Below are 15,064 nucleotides of genomic sequence, written 5' to 3' on the forward strand. Positions count from 1 at the left end.
TAATCACAAGAAAAATTCAGGTCCGGATTAACAAAAAAAATAAATAATTGTGACCTTGAAACAACACCCTGTTTATTTAAATTTTCAAAATTCGTCTGCATATTTGAAAAGAGCACAAAAAACTAAGTTTAATTGTATCGAAATTTTTGTTTTGAAAATTCGAGTTCTTAAAAATTTCGACATATGTAATTTCAAAATTAAAGTCATGCAAGTCTGCGCAAAAAATGGAAACTCCATTAAAGCTCTTTTCAAATGTGCAAACGGGTTTTAAAAATTTCAATATACAGGATGATGTTTTAAGGTCACAATAGATTTATAATTTTGTTTAATCCGGACCAGATTTAATGTGTACCAGATGTCAAAAAAATATACAAGGTGGTTCTGAAGTTATGGGTCCAGAAAGAAATGGGCAAAATCGATAAAACACCCTGTAACTCGGTTATAAAGTCGGTGGAACAATAAATTTAGTGTGTCTAGAACCGCCCTATTTACTTCTATTCACCAATCAAGTATTTTCGTTTTCCAATGAAACACCCTGTATACTACCTGATCTTGATTGCGGCCCACAAGCTGTGGCAATAGCTACTATGTGGCCCAGGAAAGAAACAGTTTGAGTATCGCTGTATTAACTTAAGTTCAAATCTGCAGCCTCGGATTCAATACATTAGTATTCGTATGTGTCTTACACATATTTATCTTGAGTCCCCCTAGCTTGTACTCGTCCTTTAATTTCCTCACCATATATTCCGTGTCCTCCCTGTCTTGTGCAAAAATTACTTGGTCCTACGCATTGTTCCAAATTTTCTGTACCTACCATCTTTTCGAAGCCTGATCGCTGTATATGTTAAAAAGTGTACGAGGTGAGTATGATAAATACGAATTATCAAAGAATATAATTCAGGGCAAAATCAGAGTCAGAAGAAGCTTAGGAAGATGTAAAATCTCGTGACTACGTAATCGTAAACGCTTTTAGATGCAGTTCAATTGAACTATTCAGGCACGTAACCAACTAAATTACTATTGCCAGAATGATTTCCCGGAACTTAAAGAAGAAGAAATGAAAACATCAAGCCGGACCTGACGACTCAGCTATCAATACTTACACATACTCACATTGACTAAAGAATAAGGGAAAGTTGAAATCATTTGCTTCTTGTTATTTTGCCCGGCCTCGACACGACGATTTAGAATTATTTTGAATTCAGTTTCGTTTCAAATGTGACGATGCGCCAGTGGTCGTATTTACCAGCGAATTTGTGAATGTGATTAGGAAAATATTACGGGCAGTTACACGATTTGGTCGAAAGTGAAATCAGTTATTAAAGAACTAGCGGCTTGGCGGGGCTACGGATCATGAAAGTGACAGTGATTGTATCTGTGTTACTGTGTTGCTTATTAGGTAATGGTTGCTCTGAAAAAATAGATTGCATTGTTCTTACGCGATAAATTTGCTTTATGATAGGATAGGTACGTGTAGAAAAGATATTTTGGTAAAAATTTTTTTTTCTACTACACTATTGCAATACAATCTTCTTCTCCTATGACGTTGAAATATAAGTGGATGATCTTCGTTTTTTCTACTGCTGCTCTGAATAGTGATCTGGTGTTAATTGTATTATAATTGACGTAAATTTTATTGCTACGAGCTTCTTTTCTATCTCAACTACGTTTACATTTAATAATTATGTATTCCAATAGTTCATAGTTGTTTATCTCTTAAAATCACTAAAATATTCTAATTTTACCTTATCTTCTTCTTCTTCTTCTTCTTCTTCTTCTTCTCCTTCCTCTTTATAAGCAATTCTGATTGTTCATTGGCGGATTGATACCTCTATGGAAGGTTGTCACTCTATTTTTTGCGTGATTGGTCGATACTTCTTCTACCAATTAGTGATTTATCTCGTGGTATTTTGACCACACATGTCTCCCCCATTCTGTTTATGTGGATATTCCATTCTTTTTTTCTATATAGTGCCCATTCGTTTATACGCTGTACGTGATATTTTCTAGTAATATCTTCACTCCTCTTTAGATACCTCAGCGTATTTCCTATAATTCTTCTCAGTACTCTCATCTCTGCCGTTTCCAGTAGTCTTTATATCGGGTATTGTTTCTAATGCATATGATGTCATTATTGGTCTTACACTGGCTTTATAAATTCTTGCCTTCATCTCAGTGATAATATGTCGGTTTTGCCATATAGTGTTATTAAGGCATCCTGCCAGTATATTTGCTTTTGTATTTCATTTCTCACTTCTTTGTCCAGGTCTCCGTAGCTTCTTTGTAGTGGTTGTGTTGAACCACGTTCGTAGATTTTTCAGCCAGGAAATCCTTCGCCTTCCTGGTCCTCGCTTTCCCTCTACTTTTCCCTGCAAGACCACTTGCAGCAGTCCATATCTCTCACTGTTCCTCATGATGTGACCGAGGTATTCGATTTTGGCTGTTTTTATTTTGATTAACAGCTCTTTTTCTTTTTTCATTCTCAGCAAAACACCCTCATTAGTAATGTGGTCGGTATAAGATATCTTCAGGATTCGACGATAAAGCCACATCTCAAAAGCCTCAATTTTCTTGCAGGTGGCGTCTGTGAGAGTCCACGACTCAACTAGGTACAACAGTATAGGAAATATATAACATCGTAGTAATCTGACTTTTATGGGTATCGACAAATCATGACATTTGAACAACTTTGCCATTTTTTGAAATGCAGATCTTGCTTTCTCTATCCTACATTTGATTTCTATAGAATGGTCCCAATTTTCATTGACGTTCGTACCAAGGTAGATGTATGTTTTTACTCTTTCTATTTGATGACCATTCACACTGATTCGTCCAAATTGCTGTTCATTCTTAGAGATCATCATACATTTGGTTTTCTTAGTGTTTAGTGAAAGTCCGTATCTCTGACTGACTTCTGCGATTCTGCTCATTAACTCCTGTAGGGCTTCAGAACTGTCAGCGAATACCACAGTGTCGTCTGCGTATCTTATGTTATTGATACATTCTCCGTTAATTCTAATTCCGGCTTCAACATCATCCAATGCTTCTTGAAAGATTTCCTCAGAGTAGATGTTAAACAGCAGTGGGGATAGTATACATCCCTGACGGACCCCACGTTTGATTTTGATATCGTCGGATTCTCCTGCCTCTGTCCGGATAGATGATGTTTGATTCCAGTACAGATTGCTGATAATCCTTAAATCACAGGTGTTTATTCCAATATTGGTTAATATCTCCATCAGCTTGTCGTGCTTTACTGTATCGAACGCTTTATGGTAATCAATGAAACATGCATAAATATCGCAATTCACGTCTCTACATCGTTGAAATAGCACTTGTATACTAAATAGAGCCTCTCTTGTACCCACTGCATTTCGAAAACCAAACTGTGTTCGGCTGATTTTTTCTTCGCACAGTCTATATATCCTTTGATGTATAATTTTTAGAAATAGCTTTAAAATATGGCTCATTAAGCTGATGGTTCGGAAATCACTGCAGGATACGGACTTTGTTTTCTTTGGTAAAGCAACAAACGTCGACTTCAACCATGCTTTTGGTATTACTCCACCTAAATATATGTCGTTAAATATTTTGGTTAGGCGTTGAGTACCGTCGGTGTCAAATAGTTTTATGAGTTCAGCATATGCATTGTCAGGTCCAGGAGCTTTGCCATCTTTTAGTTGTGATATTGCTCTTTCCACTTCACCTGATGTGATTGGTAAGTGGTCATCACATATGTAGGATGGAGGTTGTTCGGATCTAGTATCATCAAAAAGTTCCTGTATGTATTTTGTCCATATGCAGATTTCTTGATTTCTGTCTGTGATGATATTCCCCTGTTGGTTTCGCAATTTGCTAGCTGTGTTGGATTTCTGAAGACCAGCTGCTTGTTTCACCTTTTTATGCATGTTAAACGTATCATGTTTTTGCTCTAACGACTCTATCTCTTCACACTGTGATTTTAACCAATTTTCTTTGGCCTTTCTTATTTCAGTTCTTATTTGTCTCTGAATCGTGTTGTACATTATTTTGTTGTTTTTTGATTTTATTCTTTCTTCCATAAGTTGTAGTATATTGTCGTTCATCCAACTTTTTCTCATCTCTTTCTTTTCTATTAGATGTTCTTCTCTGATGTTGTTAAAGGTTTCACATATATTTTGGAGTGATTCTTCGGCATTATATGTTTGCTCCATATTAATTAGCTTCTCTGAAAGAATCTGTGCGACTGTCTCTTTTGTTTTCTTATCTTTTAGTATTCTCATATCGCACTTTTTGTTGCTGTTCTTTTTTGCAACCTTCTTGAATCTAAACCTAAATTTACCAACAACAGGAACATGATCTGATGATACGTCAGCACCGGGGTAACCCTTAACCGATAGGCATCCATTACGGAATCTCTTGTTCACCATTATGTAGTCAATTTGATTCCGTATTACGTTTCCTGGTTGATCTTGCGGGGAGACCCAGGTGTACAAGCGTCTTGGTGGTAGTTTGAAGAACGTGTTTAGTATTGTAAATTCTTCTTCTTCTACAAACAGTTTTAATCTGTCTCCCCTTTCATTTCTCTGTCCTAAACCAAAATCACCTATGAATTCACCGCTTCTCCCTTTACCAATTTTCGCATTGAAGTCACCCATAATGATAGTTATATCTTCTTTTTTGTAGCTCCGTAGCTGAACAGTGTAATTCCAAGGTATTTTATTTCAAGTACTTGATTAATACTGATGCCATCAATTTCTATTCTACATCTGATTGGTTCTTTTAATGATTATTGTTGTTTTAATTTTCTGAGATGAAACTGTCATATTGAATTCTTTTGCTCTTATGTTAAATCTGTGGACTAATCTTTGCAGACCATCTTCATCTTGGGTTATCAATATTGCGTCGTCTGCGTAGCAGAGTCTTTTTACTTCTTTCTTTCCCATTCTGTATCCTCTTCTTTTGTTGACGCTTTTGATGATTTCATCTATGATTAAACTAAAGAGCATAGGGCTCAACGAGTCCCTTGTTGTATCCCGCTGCCTATGTATAAGTTCTGTAAGTTGACCATCTATTCTGACCTCTATTTGGTTGTTTTGATAGATGGTTTCAATAATTTTTATGATATCTAGGGGAGCTTATATATTAAACAGAAGATGGATTACATCTTCGAATTTTATTCTGTCAAATGCTTTCTTCAAGTAAATCGGACATAGAAATGCTGGTCTATTATACTTTAGCATTTGTAGTTTTCTATCAGTTTTCATCTCCTTTTTTAATAGTAGAATAATTAGTTCCCTCGTTCTTTATTCTCCCGGTATTTTATTGTGTTTTATAATTTTGTTAATTAATGTTGTTAATTGTTCTGTCATTGCTGCTCTACACTATTTCAGTAATACGTTTGGTATTCCGTCTTAACCTGCAGCTTTTCTGTTCTACAGCCTTTCAAGTGTTTTTCGAAATTCACGTGTACTTATATTAGTCTAAGAGCTAGTGAACCCTCCGACTAACGGTCGTCCTGTAAGGCTAAAAATTTTTCTAGTGATAATTCATAGCACACCAAGGCTAAAAACCATGACCTGGCAGGCCTCAGCGGTGCACGTGTATCTACCAGGTGAATCGAAAAGTGCAAATTTAGGGGGTAAAATAAACTTTCTCCTGTAAGGTTTAAATTTAAGTATGTGTTTGAGTAAGTCATTTAGAAGAAATGTGTACAATGACAGGCGATTCTGAAGAGCATAAGACCTTGCCAGGCGAGGGGAAAGATTAGGGGTTTTTCCTAAAATTATTCTTTTTGCATCGAACAAATTTTTTTTAGGTTTTTTGAATCATGTTAAACATAAAACGTCTTTAGTGATTTTTCTCTTAAGTTAATAGTTTTTGTTATATGAGCGATTGAAAATTTTGAAAATTGAGAAATCGGCCATTTTTAACCCTAAATCGGACATTTATCTAAAAATTTCAATGTTACCAAGGTACGTAGATATTCTTGAAACATTGATTGATGAAATCTAGAAGAGTTTTTTGCAATAAAATATCGAAAACCCCTTTGTTTTTTTAATTGCTAATCAAGCGTGTGCGACACTGTAGTATATGTGAGGACGTTTGAGTTTGCATAAATTCATTATCTCGAGAATGGCCAAATTTCAAGAGAAATCCTCAGACACGTCGATTTTTATTTTTGAATTAGGACTTTTTGGCATATACATAATACTAGTGACGTCATCCATATGGGCGTGATGACGTACTCGATGATTTTTTTAAATAAGAGTAGGGGTTGTGTGATGGCTCATTTGAAAGGTTATTTAATTCTCTATTCAGTAATATAAACATTAACATAATTATTTATACAGGGTGTACAAAAAAAATTTTTCTTCTATTTGTCAAATTTAATCAAAGTTAATTTAATAAAAAAAAATTTTTGTACACCCTGTATAAATAATTATGTTAATGTTTATATTAGTGAATAGAAAATTCAATAAACTTTCAAATGAGCTATCACACAACCCCTACTCTCATTTAAAAAAATCATCGATTACGTCATCACGCTCAGATGGATGACGCCACTAGTATTATATATATGCCAAAAAGTCCTAATTTAAAAATAGAAATCGACCTGTCTGAGGATTTCTCTTGAAATTTGCCCATTCTCGAGATAATGAATTTATGCAAACTCAAACGTCCTTACTTATACTACAGTGTCGCACCTGCTTGATAACCAATTAAAAAAACAAAGGGGTTTTCGATATTTTATTGCAAAAAACTCTTCGGCATTTCATCAATCAATGTTTAAAGAATATCTACGTATCTTGGCAACATTGAAATTTTTAGATAAATGTCCGATTTAGGGTTAAAAATGGCCGATTTCGCAATTTTCAAAATTTTCAATCGCTTATATAACAAAAACTATTAACTTAAGAGAAAAATCACTGAAGACGTTTTCTATTTGGAATGTTTCAAAAAACCTAAAAAAAATTTGTTCGGTGCAAAAAGAATAATTTTAGGAAAAACCCTTAATCTTTCCCCTCGCCTGGCAAGGTCTTATGCTCTTCAGAATCGCCTGTCATTGTACACATTTCTTCTAAATGACTTACTCAAACACATACTTAAATTTAAACCTTACAGGAGAAAGTTTATTTTACCCCCTAAATTTGCACTTTTCGATTCACCTGGTAGATACACGTGCACCGCTGAGGCCTGCCAGGTCATGGTTTTTAGCCTTGGTGTGCTATGAATTATCACTAGAAAAATTTCTAGCCTTACAGGACGACCGTTAGTCGGAGGGTTCAGTAGCTCTTAGACTATATTAACTTCTCTATATGTGGTAACTTCTGGTGTTTCCTGTTCTGGCCTCGTTTATTCTTTCTCTGCATAGAGCTTTTTTTGATAGTGAATCCATGTATCCTTTTCTATGTGTTTTGGTTCTATTAGTTCCTTTATCTCCGTTCTTTGACCACTTATAAAGCGTCCGTTGACCTCTTCCTAAAAGTGTTGATAATTTCAGATTGTTTATTTTTTGCCCTTTCTACTATTGGCATATACTTCAAAGGCATCTGCATATTTTGACGTCGGTTTTAACTCTCTTTCCCTTTAGGTTTTAGGTCTTCTATTACCCTTTCCTATTTGACAATCGTTCCCTTCCAATTTTCAGGGATCTATTATATGCCATTCTTTATATCCTCTACAGGGTGCTTACTTTTTGTAACAAAGTTAGTTATATCTAAACTAAAAGGGAAGTTCCCTAGGTTGGCTGTATACCATATAGTTAAAAAACTCTAACAAGAAGTAAAACCACTTCTATGTAAATTGGTATATTTATTAAAACTTAAAAAATCCCAATGGATTGAATAAAATATGTCCAATTCAGAACGTTTTCAGACCTATCAAATAGACCTAGTTACAAATATACAGAGTCTTCCATAACACTATACCGCATCAAGACATATTTTTTTTAATTTATTATACGCAGGGTGTTTGGTAAAGAATAAGCCATAGCTTAACCTTAGATTCCTGAGCTTAAAATAGGTCGATTTAAGCTAAGTTACCTTAGTACGAAAGTTGATAATAACCGCAATACATAGGTGTCAAAGTTAAACTTTTATTTTATTTGTTCTTGAATAATATTTCCTGACAGGCATGGGATAACAATACGAAATTTGTTTTGGGATGAGAAATCTAAATTCGTCACCAAAAATGATGTATTACCCAGAGGGCGTCACATACGTCTTTCAGCGCTCATTTAATACGTTCAATTTTTTTATCCCCCACTCTACATACTTTTTGAATCAAAACTTTTATTTTTTTATTATTTTTACTTAAAAAAGGTATACTACATTTATCCCGCTAAACTCAACCGTTTTCGAGATAAACGCATTTTAAATCTGCGATACAACATAATTTTTTTGCATAATAGGTTTCATTGTAGGTGTAGTTGAAGAACTTGAAGCAGACCCGAAAAAAAAATTGAAACCATAAAATAATAATTGTGCCAGTTCTCATATTTATGTCATTGCATCGATTATTTCATTCATAGGAGATTCTGACCAATAGAAAGCTACAGAAATCTAAATTAAATCAATAATTTTTGATAATTGCCCGTCGTCAAGTATATTACCTCAGATGCCCTTCGTTGCTACGAAAAAATACATTCAGTGACATTAATGACAATTAATGTTTTAAAAATTATAAAAGTGATGACTTTCAACCGTGAAATATTTATAATAACTGTGTGTTTAATTGTACTAATTTTTTGTACTTACATAAATAAATTACAATAAAATTTTGGTTTTGAACAGTTTAATTCATGAAATAATCGCAACAAATTGCACTCGATCTCTAAAATTAATATATAATTTTTGCCCTCGTGACACTTTGAAATAATTTCACTCGCCTTCGGCTCGTGAAATTAAAACTGTCAAAGTGACACTCCGGAAAAATTCAATAATTTTAGAGCTCTTGTGCAATTACTACAGAAAATTCCATTTGAAGAACTTTGTGATACATTTTTGAAAATTTTTATGGTTTTAAGTTATTTTTCGGGCGTAACTATAATGATATTATGCAAAAAATGATGTCGCCTTGCAGATTTAAAATGAGTTTATCTCGAAAACGGTTGAGTTTAGCGAGATGAATGTAGTTTACATTTTTTAAATAAAAATATTAAGAGAATAAAAGTTTTGATTCAAAAAGTATGTAGAGTGGGTAATAAAAAAAATGAATCTATTAAATAAGCGCTGAAAGCATTATGTGGCGCCCTCTGAGTAATATATCATTTTTGGTAACGAATTTAGGTTTATAATCCCAAAAAACCCCCGCTTACCAAATGTCGTGTTATTATCCCATTCCTGTCAGGAAATATTCAAGAATAAATAAAATAAAAGTTTAACTTTGACACCCTGTATTTCGGTTATTATCAACTTTCGTACTAAGGTAAATTAGCTTAAATCGACCTATTTTAAGCTCAGGAATCTGAGATTAAGCTATGGCCCATTATTTACCAAACACCTTGTATATTATATTTATTTATTTATTCCTTCTTTATATAGTTTATTTATTTCATAGCGATTTCAAAATAAAAATGGTCATAACTCGTTAAAAATATCCCTAACCCCTTCTTGTACGAAAGAGATTATGAGACGAGTCTCAATATGCGAAAATATACAGACTGTTCAATTTAAAAAACATTATGTTTGCTCTGCCACGTAGTTATTAATCACCCTGCAGAATTCGGCATATTAGCCAAGCCTGGAAAATATCGTTGGCTATATTTTTTCTAAATAACTTTTTTGGATATTCTGTACCATAATGGATTTACCAACCAACGCGTCACCCCTAACATGACTTAGAGACCACTTATGTGCCCTCCGAAGCATGGTATCGGCTCAGTTAAATTAGAAATTGAAAAATTTCTGGTGCCAATGCCGGGATTCGAACTCGAGCCCACCAGTATGTTAAGCCACTGAAACCGCCAATTCTAGTAATGTGGTACTTATTTATATTTAATCTGCTTATTAAGAAAACTGCATCCGTGAATGAAATTTCCCGGTTCGAAACACTTTTTCTTCTTGCATGATTTATTCGCAACATATTATTATTATTGTTTATAATTTCAGTATTACATTTAATAAATTTGTTCTCTTCCATAATTGTTAAGGAGTTTCCTTGAACGAATGTAACAATTTCAATCGTAGGGTATTCTGTTATTTGTTATTTTTTTGTATAAGAATTTGTTTTACAATAATTAAAAGTACCTCTTTTTTGGGGGGATTTGCGATCCATTGCGTTTTTGCAATGGATCGCAAATCCATCGTTTGCGTTTTTTCAATTGTTTCATCAGTTATTATATTTGAAGTTGGCTTAGTTTTATTTTTTTTTTAGTTTCTGTAAACAGCGCATAAATTCAATTTTTACTTCAATTTTAATTTAATACTCGTTGTACATCAGTGTGTTTCTGTAGTTAAATTTTTATGTCTATTTATTACCCTCATTCTGAGTGTAGAATTCTTTAAGAAAATAGTAATTATTTGCCAGTCCATGTAATGTTTAATGTTTTCCAATTTTGTTTTTTCCGCCTCCTCAGTCCAGCATAATATGAATGCTTGAGCATTGCCCCAGTATAGCTTTAATCAGCATAAGATTTTTAGTGCCTAATTTCTTTTTTTCGCCTTTAAACTGTATATATAATATATATAGTTCGTTCGCTAAACTCAGACACAACTGGCTAGTGATTTTAGTAGGTAATTTTTTTGTTTTTGGCCAATTTTGCCAAAGTTGGCAAAATTACTAACTATTTAGTAATTATCAACTATTTAGAAATTATTTACTAATTTACCGATTATACGAATTTCCACAGTTTTCACTGTATTCCTTCACTCAACCGTTCTCTCCAGCTCTTCTGTCTTGCCAGTCCCCTTCCTGTAGATTTCTTCTCTCCATTGCTTCGCGCACTTCATCTCTGAAAGATCTTCGGGGTCTGCCTCTCTTCCTTTTTCCTATCGGGCTCCACTCTGTTATTCGGTTTATCCAACGATTTTGGTCTCTGACATCCAATCTTCTGACATGTCCGTACCAGGTTAATCTCTTCTGTTCGATGTAGTCTAGTATGTCTGAGTTCACTCCCATTCTTCTCTTAATCTCTATGTTATTTATTCTATCTGTTCCTGTTACTCTACAGATTCTCCTTAGGAATTCCATTTCTGTTGCTCTTATTTTGTTTTTGGTTTTCTTATTTATTGTTCAATTTTCATACCCATAAGTGAGGATACTTCTTGTCATGGTATTATACAGGGTGTTTCATTAATAATTGTCCATATAGTAACTGGAGAAACCTTAGCACAAAATACGAAGATGTAACCTAAAACACTTAAATAAAATGTGGCTCCTTACAGAGTTACAGAGTTTTCAAAAACTTTGGATACCACTGGAAGAAGACTAATAAAACGGTAGGTCTGTACATTTTCGGTTTTTTCCTGGCTCTAGTATCATTGTTATTTGTGCTAGTTTTCATTGTGATGGGAAATGACCTAATCTCATTATAGAGTTAAATATCTGGGTCAGAAATTGGAAGCCTTTCTTTGGGAGTCGATTGAAGGGTATTTCCTGTAATAAGGTCGTATTACTGACCTTTTTTGGATAGATGTTGTATTGTATATTTAATTTTTTGTGAATATTTTTTTGGGAAATGTCTAGTTGATAAGGTTTTGTGAATATTGAAATAATTTCTTCTTTAGACTGTAGTGAGTATTTTCCATCATTTAGTGTAAAAACTTTTTTGAGGTGTGTCGCAAATGTTTCGTCTTTTTCTAGTGCAATTGTCGTCCATGTTCCTATTTCTGTTCTTAGTAGTGGGATTGCATAGTTCTGCCTTCATAAGGTCGTTCTGAAGCTATTTTCTTGTGGCATTTTTATAATAAATTACTTTTACTGGGAAATAAGCCACAATTTTACCAAAAAAATGATTTTATTAACGTTTCGAAGCCCAAATCAGGTTTCGTTGTCAAAATAAAAAACACCGCTAAAATAAAAAAAAATAAAAAAAAATGTTGTTGCTAAGTAAAAAAATTCTTCTAATAATTTATTTAATCTGACTCATTTATATTGGCAATTCAGACATATATTATACATTTTAAAGTAGAAGACTTTAAAATTATATCGCCAATATTTATGAGTTGCGTTCCTGGGACGACTTTACTAAAAGATAGTTCATTCGATTACATGAAATCAATCCCAACTCAAGAATATCCGTCACAAAAAAAAACAAAAAAAAATCATAGCATTTTATCTGTCTTTAAAAAGACAACCAAATGCAACGATGACAGTAAAATTTTTTAAAGACAGATCAAATGTTATGATTTTTTTTTGTGACGAATATTCTTGAGTTGGGATTGATTTCATGTAATCGAATGAACTATCTTTTAGTAAAGTCGTCCCAGGAACGCAACTCATAAATATTGGCCATATCATTTTAAAGTCGTCTACTTTAAAATGTATAATCTACGTCTGAATTACCAATATAAATGAGTCAGATTAAATAAATTTTTAGAAGAATTTTTGGTGCTACTTCGGTATGCGGTCTACGGCAGAGTTTCTAGTTTGGTATGCGGTCTACCGTCTGATATGCGATCTACGGCAGTTTAGCTGATTCGTCATGCGGTCTACGTACAAAAACAAATTAGAGAAACTATTACAAACTTTTTATTATATTTATACTTTACTTGTCATACTTGTGCTTTACTTCACACTTCACGTGTTATTTTGTCTAAATCCCGAACCGAGGATTAGCGGCGTGTAATTTGGGTTGCCTATATAAACTTGAATTAACGAAATGGGCCTTGAGTGTTAATTTAAAACGCTGAAAAGACCGTTTAGTGATAATAAAAAGGGTGGGTTGTGATTGCGCGCAGCGGTCAAATACCTCCTGCCCTGCGGTTCTCTCACTCTAATACCCGTAAGTTGGGTTTGGACTAGCGTTACCAGGTGTCCCGATTTGCGCGGGACGTCCCGATTTTCAGGGGTCTGGGGCCGCGTACCGATTTTTACCTGATCGGGACACTAAGTGTCCCGATTTTCACCCACGAAAACCAATTTCAGGAGGACTTGCAGTGAATTTTATAAATATGTTATAAAAACAAGGCACTCCTAAAAGCGGCAAAATCGAATGAACAATATAATTTTAATAAAAAATAAATAATTTACTAAATCTACGATTTTTTTTGTAATTTCGTCCGATTATTATTATTACGTAGGATTAAATACAGATTCTAGAAACACCTTGTAGTCCAGTAAATGAACGGAAAATACGGCGATACCGTGTAATTTTCACGATCAACTCCGAATTGCATGAAAATTTGGACGGCTTGTGCGCCATTAGTTGCTTTTACTCGGGGGGTGACAGTCACCCCCCGATAGGTATTTGAGGGTGAAAAACCGCGCGTTTAAAATAAGTCCGGAGTTGGAAAAATTGACTAATTCTAAGCAATTTTAGTTCTACAGAATTTTTTACTCTACTCTTTACAGAGTTGTTTACGATTGAAAATGTTTATTTTTCGACAAAAAAATCATGTTTTCAGAAGATTTTCACAAATAACTCAAAAAGTAAGTATTTGATCGAAAAAAATATTCTTAGCAAAAATGTAGCGTAATATAAAAAAATGAACAAAAATGTGAACTCGTAAAGTCTATAGAACCAGCAAAAGTAAAGTTGTAGCTCATGAAAAATACGTTCTTATTCGTCAAATTCCAAAAATATTTCAACGTGAAATAACCAAGAAATGAAGCCCTTTTCGGGAAAACCAATTAAAACTTTTCTAATAAAGCTTTATTTTTATGTTTTAAAAAAGTTTCGAACATCAAAACTAAGCGATTTATACTCAAAATCAAGTTGACTCCTTTTTTTGGGTAAAAAATCGTGAAAATCTCCCCTATTTAGCACCCCAAATGAAATTAATCGTTACCGCTTTACAAACAATTTACTTTACTTATTATATATTTTTTACATGATTGAAAGGGCCTAAACAAGTCACTAATCACGATGTATGCAAAATATGAACAACCAATTTTAACCAATTTTTGTTTTACAGAAAAACAAAATGAATCTATCATATTGATAAAAGCAAAACCTACCTATTTTTTACTCCTTGAGATTTTTAATATCCCTAATACTCTTTAAATTATTTTGAAAAAAGGGCATTTTCCAATATTTGAGGAAAATTTATTTTTACTATAAAACCATTTTTTTTTCAAAACTAAGCACTCCCACCGGTAAACCTTACAGATCGTATAAACAATACACATATAAAGTAAATGGTAAAGGGGAACGATTAATTTTATTTACGGTGCTAAATAGGGGGAGATTTTCACGATTTTTTTTTTTTACCAAAAAAAGGAGCCAACTTTAATTTGAGCGTAACTCGCTTAGTTTTAAGACTGCTAGAGACTTTCATATACAACAAAATTAAAGATTTTTTTAAACACTTTAAAAATTTTTAATAGGTTTTGCCCGAAAATTGCTTAATTTTTTGGTTATTTCAAGTTGAAAAATTCGATTTGGAATTTGACGAATAAAAACGTATTTTTGATGAGCTACAACTTTGCTTTTACTGGTTTTATAGACTTTCTGAACATACAATTATTTTGCTTTTTTAAAAGCTACATTTTTTCTAAAAATATTTTTTTCGATAAAATTACTCGAAAAGTATTGACTTAGTTTAAAAATTATAAAGAACAAAAGTTTTTTAGAGTTAGTCAGTTAATCCATTTTGGGACTTACTTTAAACGTGCGTTTTTTACCCCCGAGCAGGGGTAACTGTAACTGTCACCCCCCAAGTAAAAGCAACCAACGGCACAAGTTCAACTTTGATGTAGACAGTAAGTAGAACCTAAAACCAGATTTTCATGCAATTCGGAGTTGACTCTGAAAATTGCACTCCAAAACGGTCATTGTTGTTTATTTGTCCCGATCTACAACCGTAAATCCCGATCTGTTTTTGCTTATGTACCGATTAAAAACAAATCGGACCTGGCAACACTAGTTTGGACCGAAGGGTTAGGTCTTCCTCCTTTCAGGCAAAAACCGATATTTACTGCG

The 15,064-nt window shown here is 33.6% G+C and overlaps 1 protein-coding gene across 1 annotated transcript in view; it reads left to right on the forward strand.

Annotated features, from left to right (window-relative positions):
* Nucleotides 1–1,146: 1,146 nt before the first annotated feature.
* The window catches only part of LOC126881585 (uncharacterized), a 72,647-nt gene continuing 58,729 nt past the window's right edge, over nt 1,147–15,064 (forward strand). The window contains exon 1 of the mRNA XM_050645944.1: nt 1,147–1,399. Within this exon, the coding sequence (XP_050501901.1) occupies nt 1,354–1,399 (46 nt within the window). The 5' untranslated portion in view covers nt 1,147–1,353. The remainder of the gene's footprint in view (nt 1,400–15,064) is intronic.

The sequence above is a fragment of the Diabrotica virgifera genome, chromosome 3 (assembly GCF_917563875.1).
Source record: "Diabrotica virgifera virgifera chromosome 3, PGI_DIABVI_V3a".
Taxonomy (NCBI): domain Eukaryota; kingdom Metazoa; phylum Arthropoda; class Insecta; order Coleoptera; family Chrysomelidae; genus Diabrotica; species Diabrotica virgifera.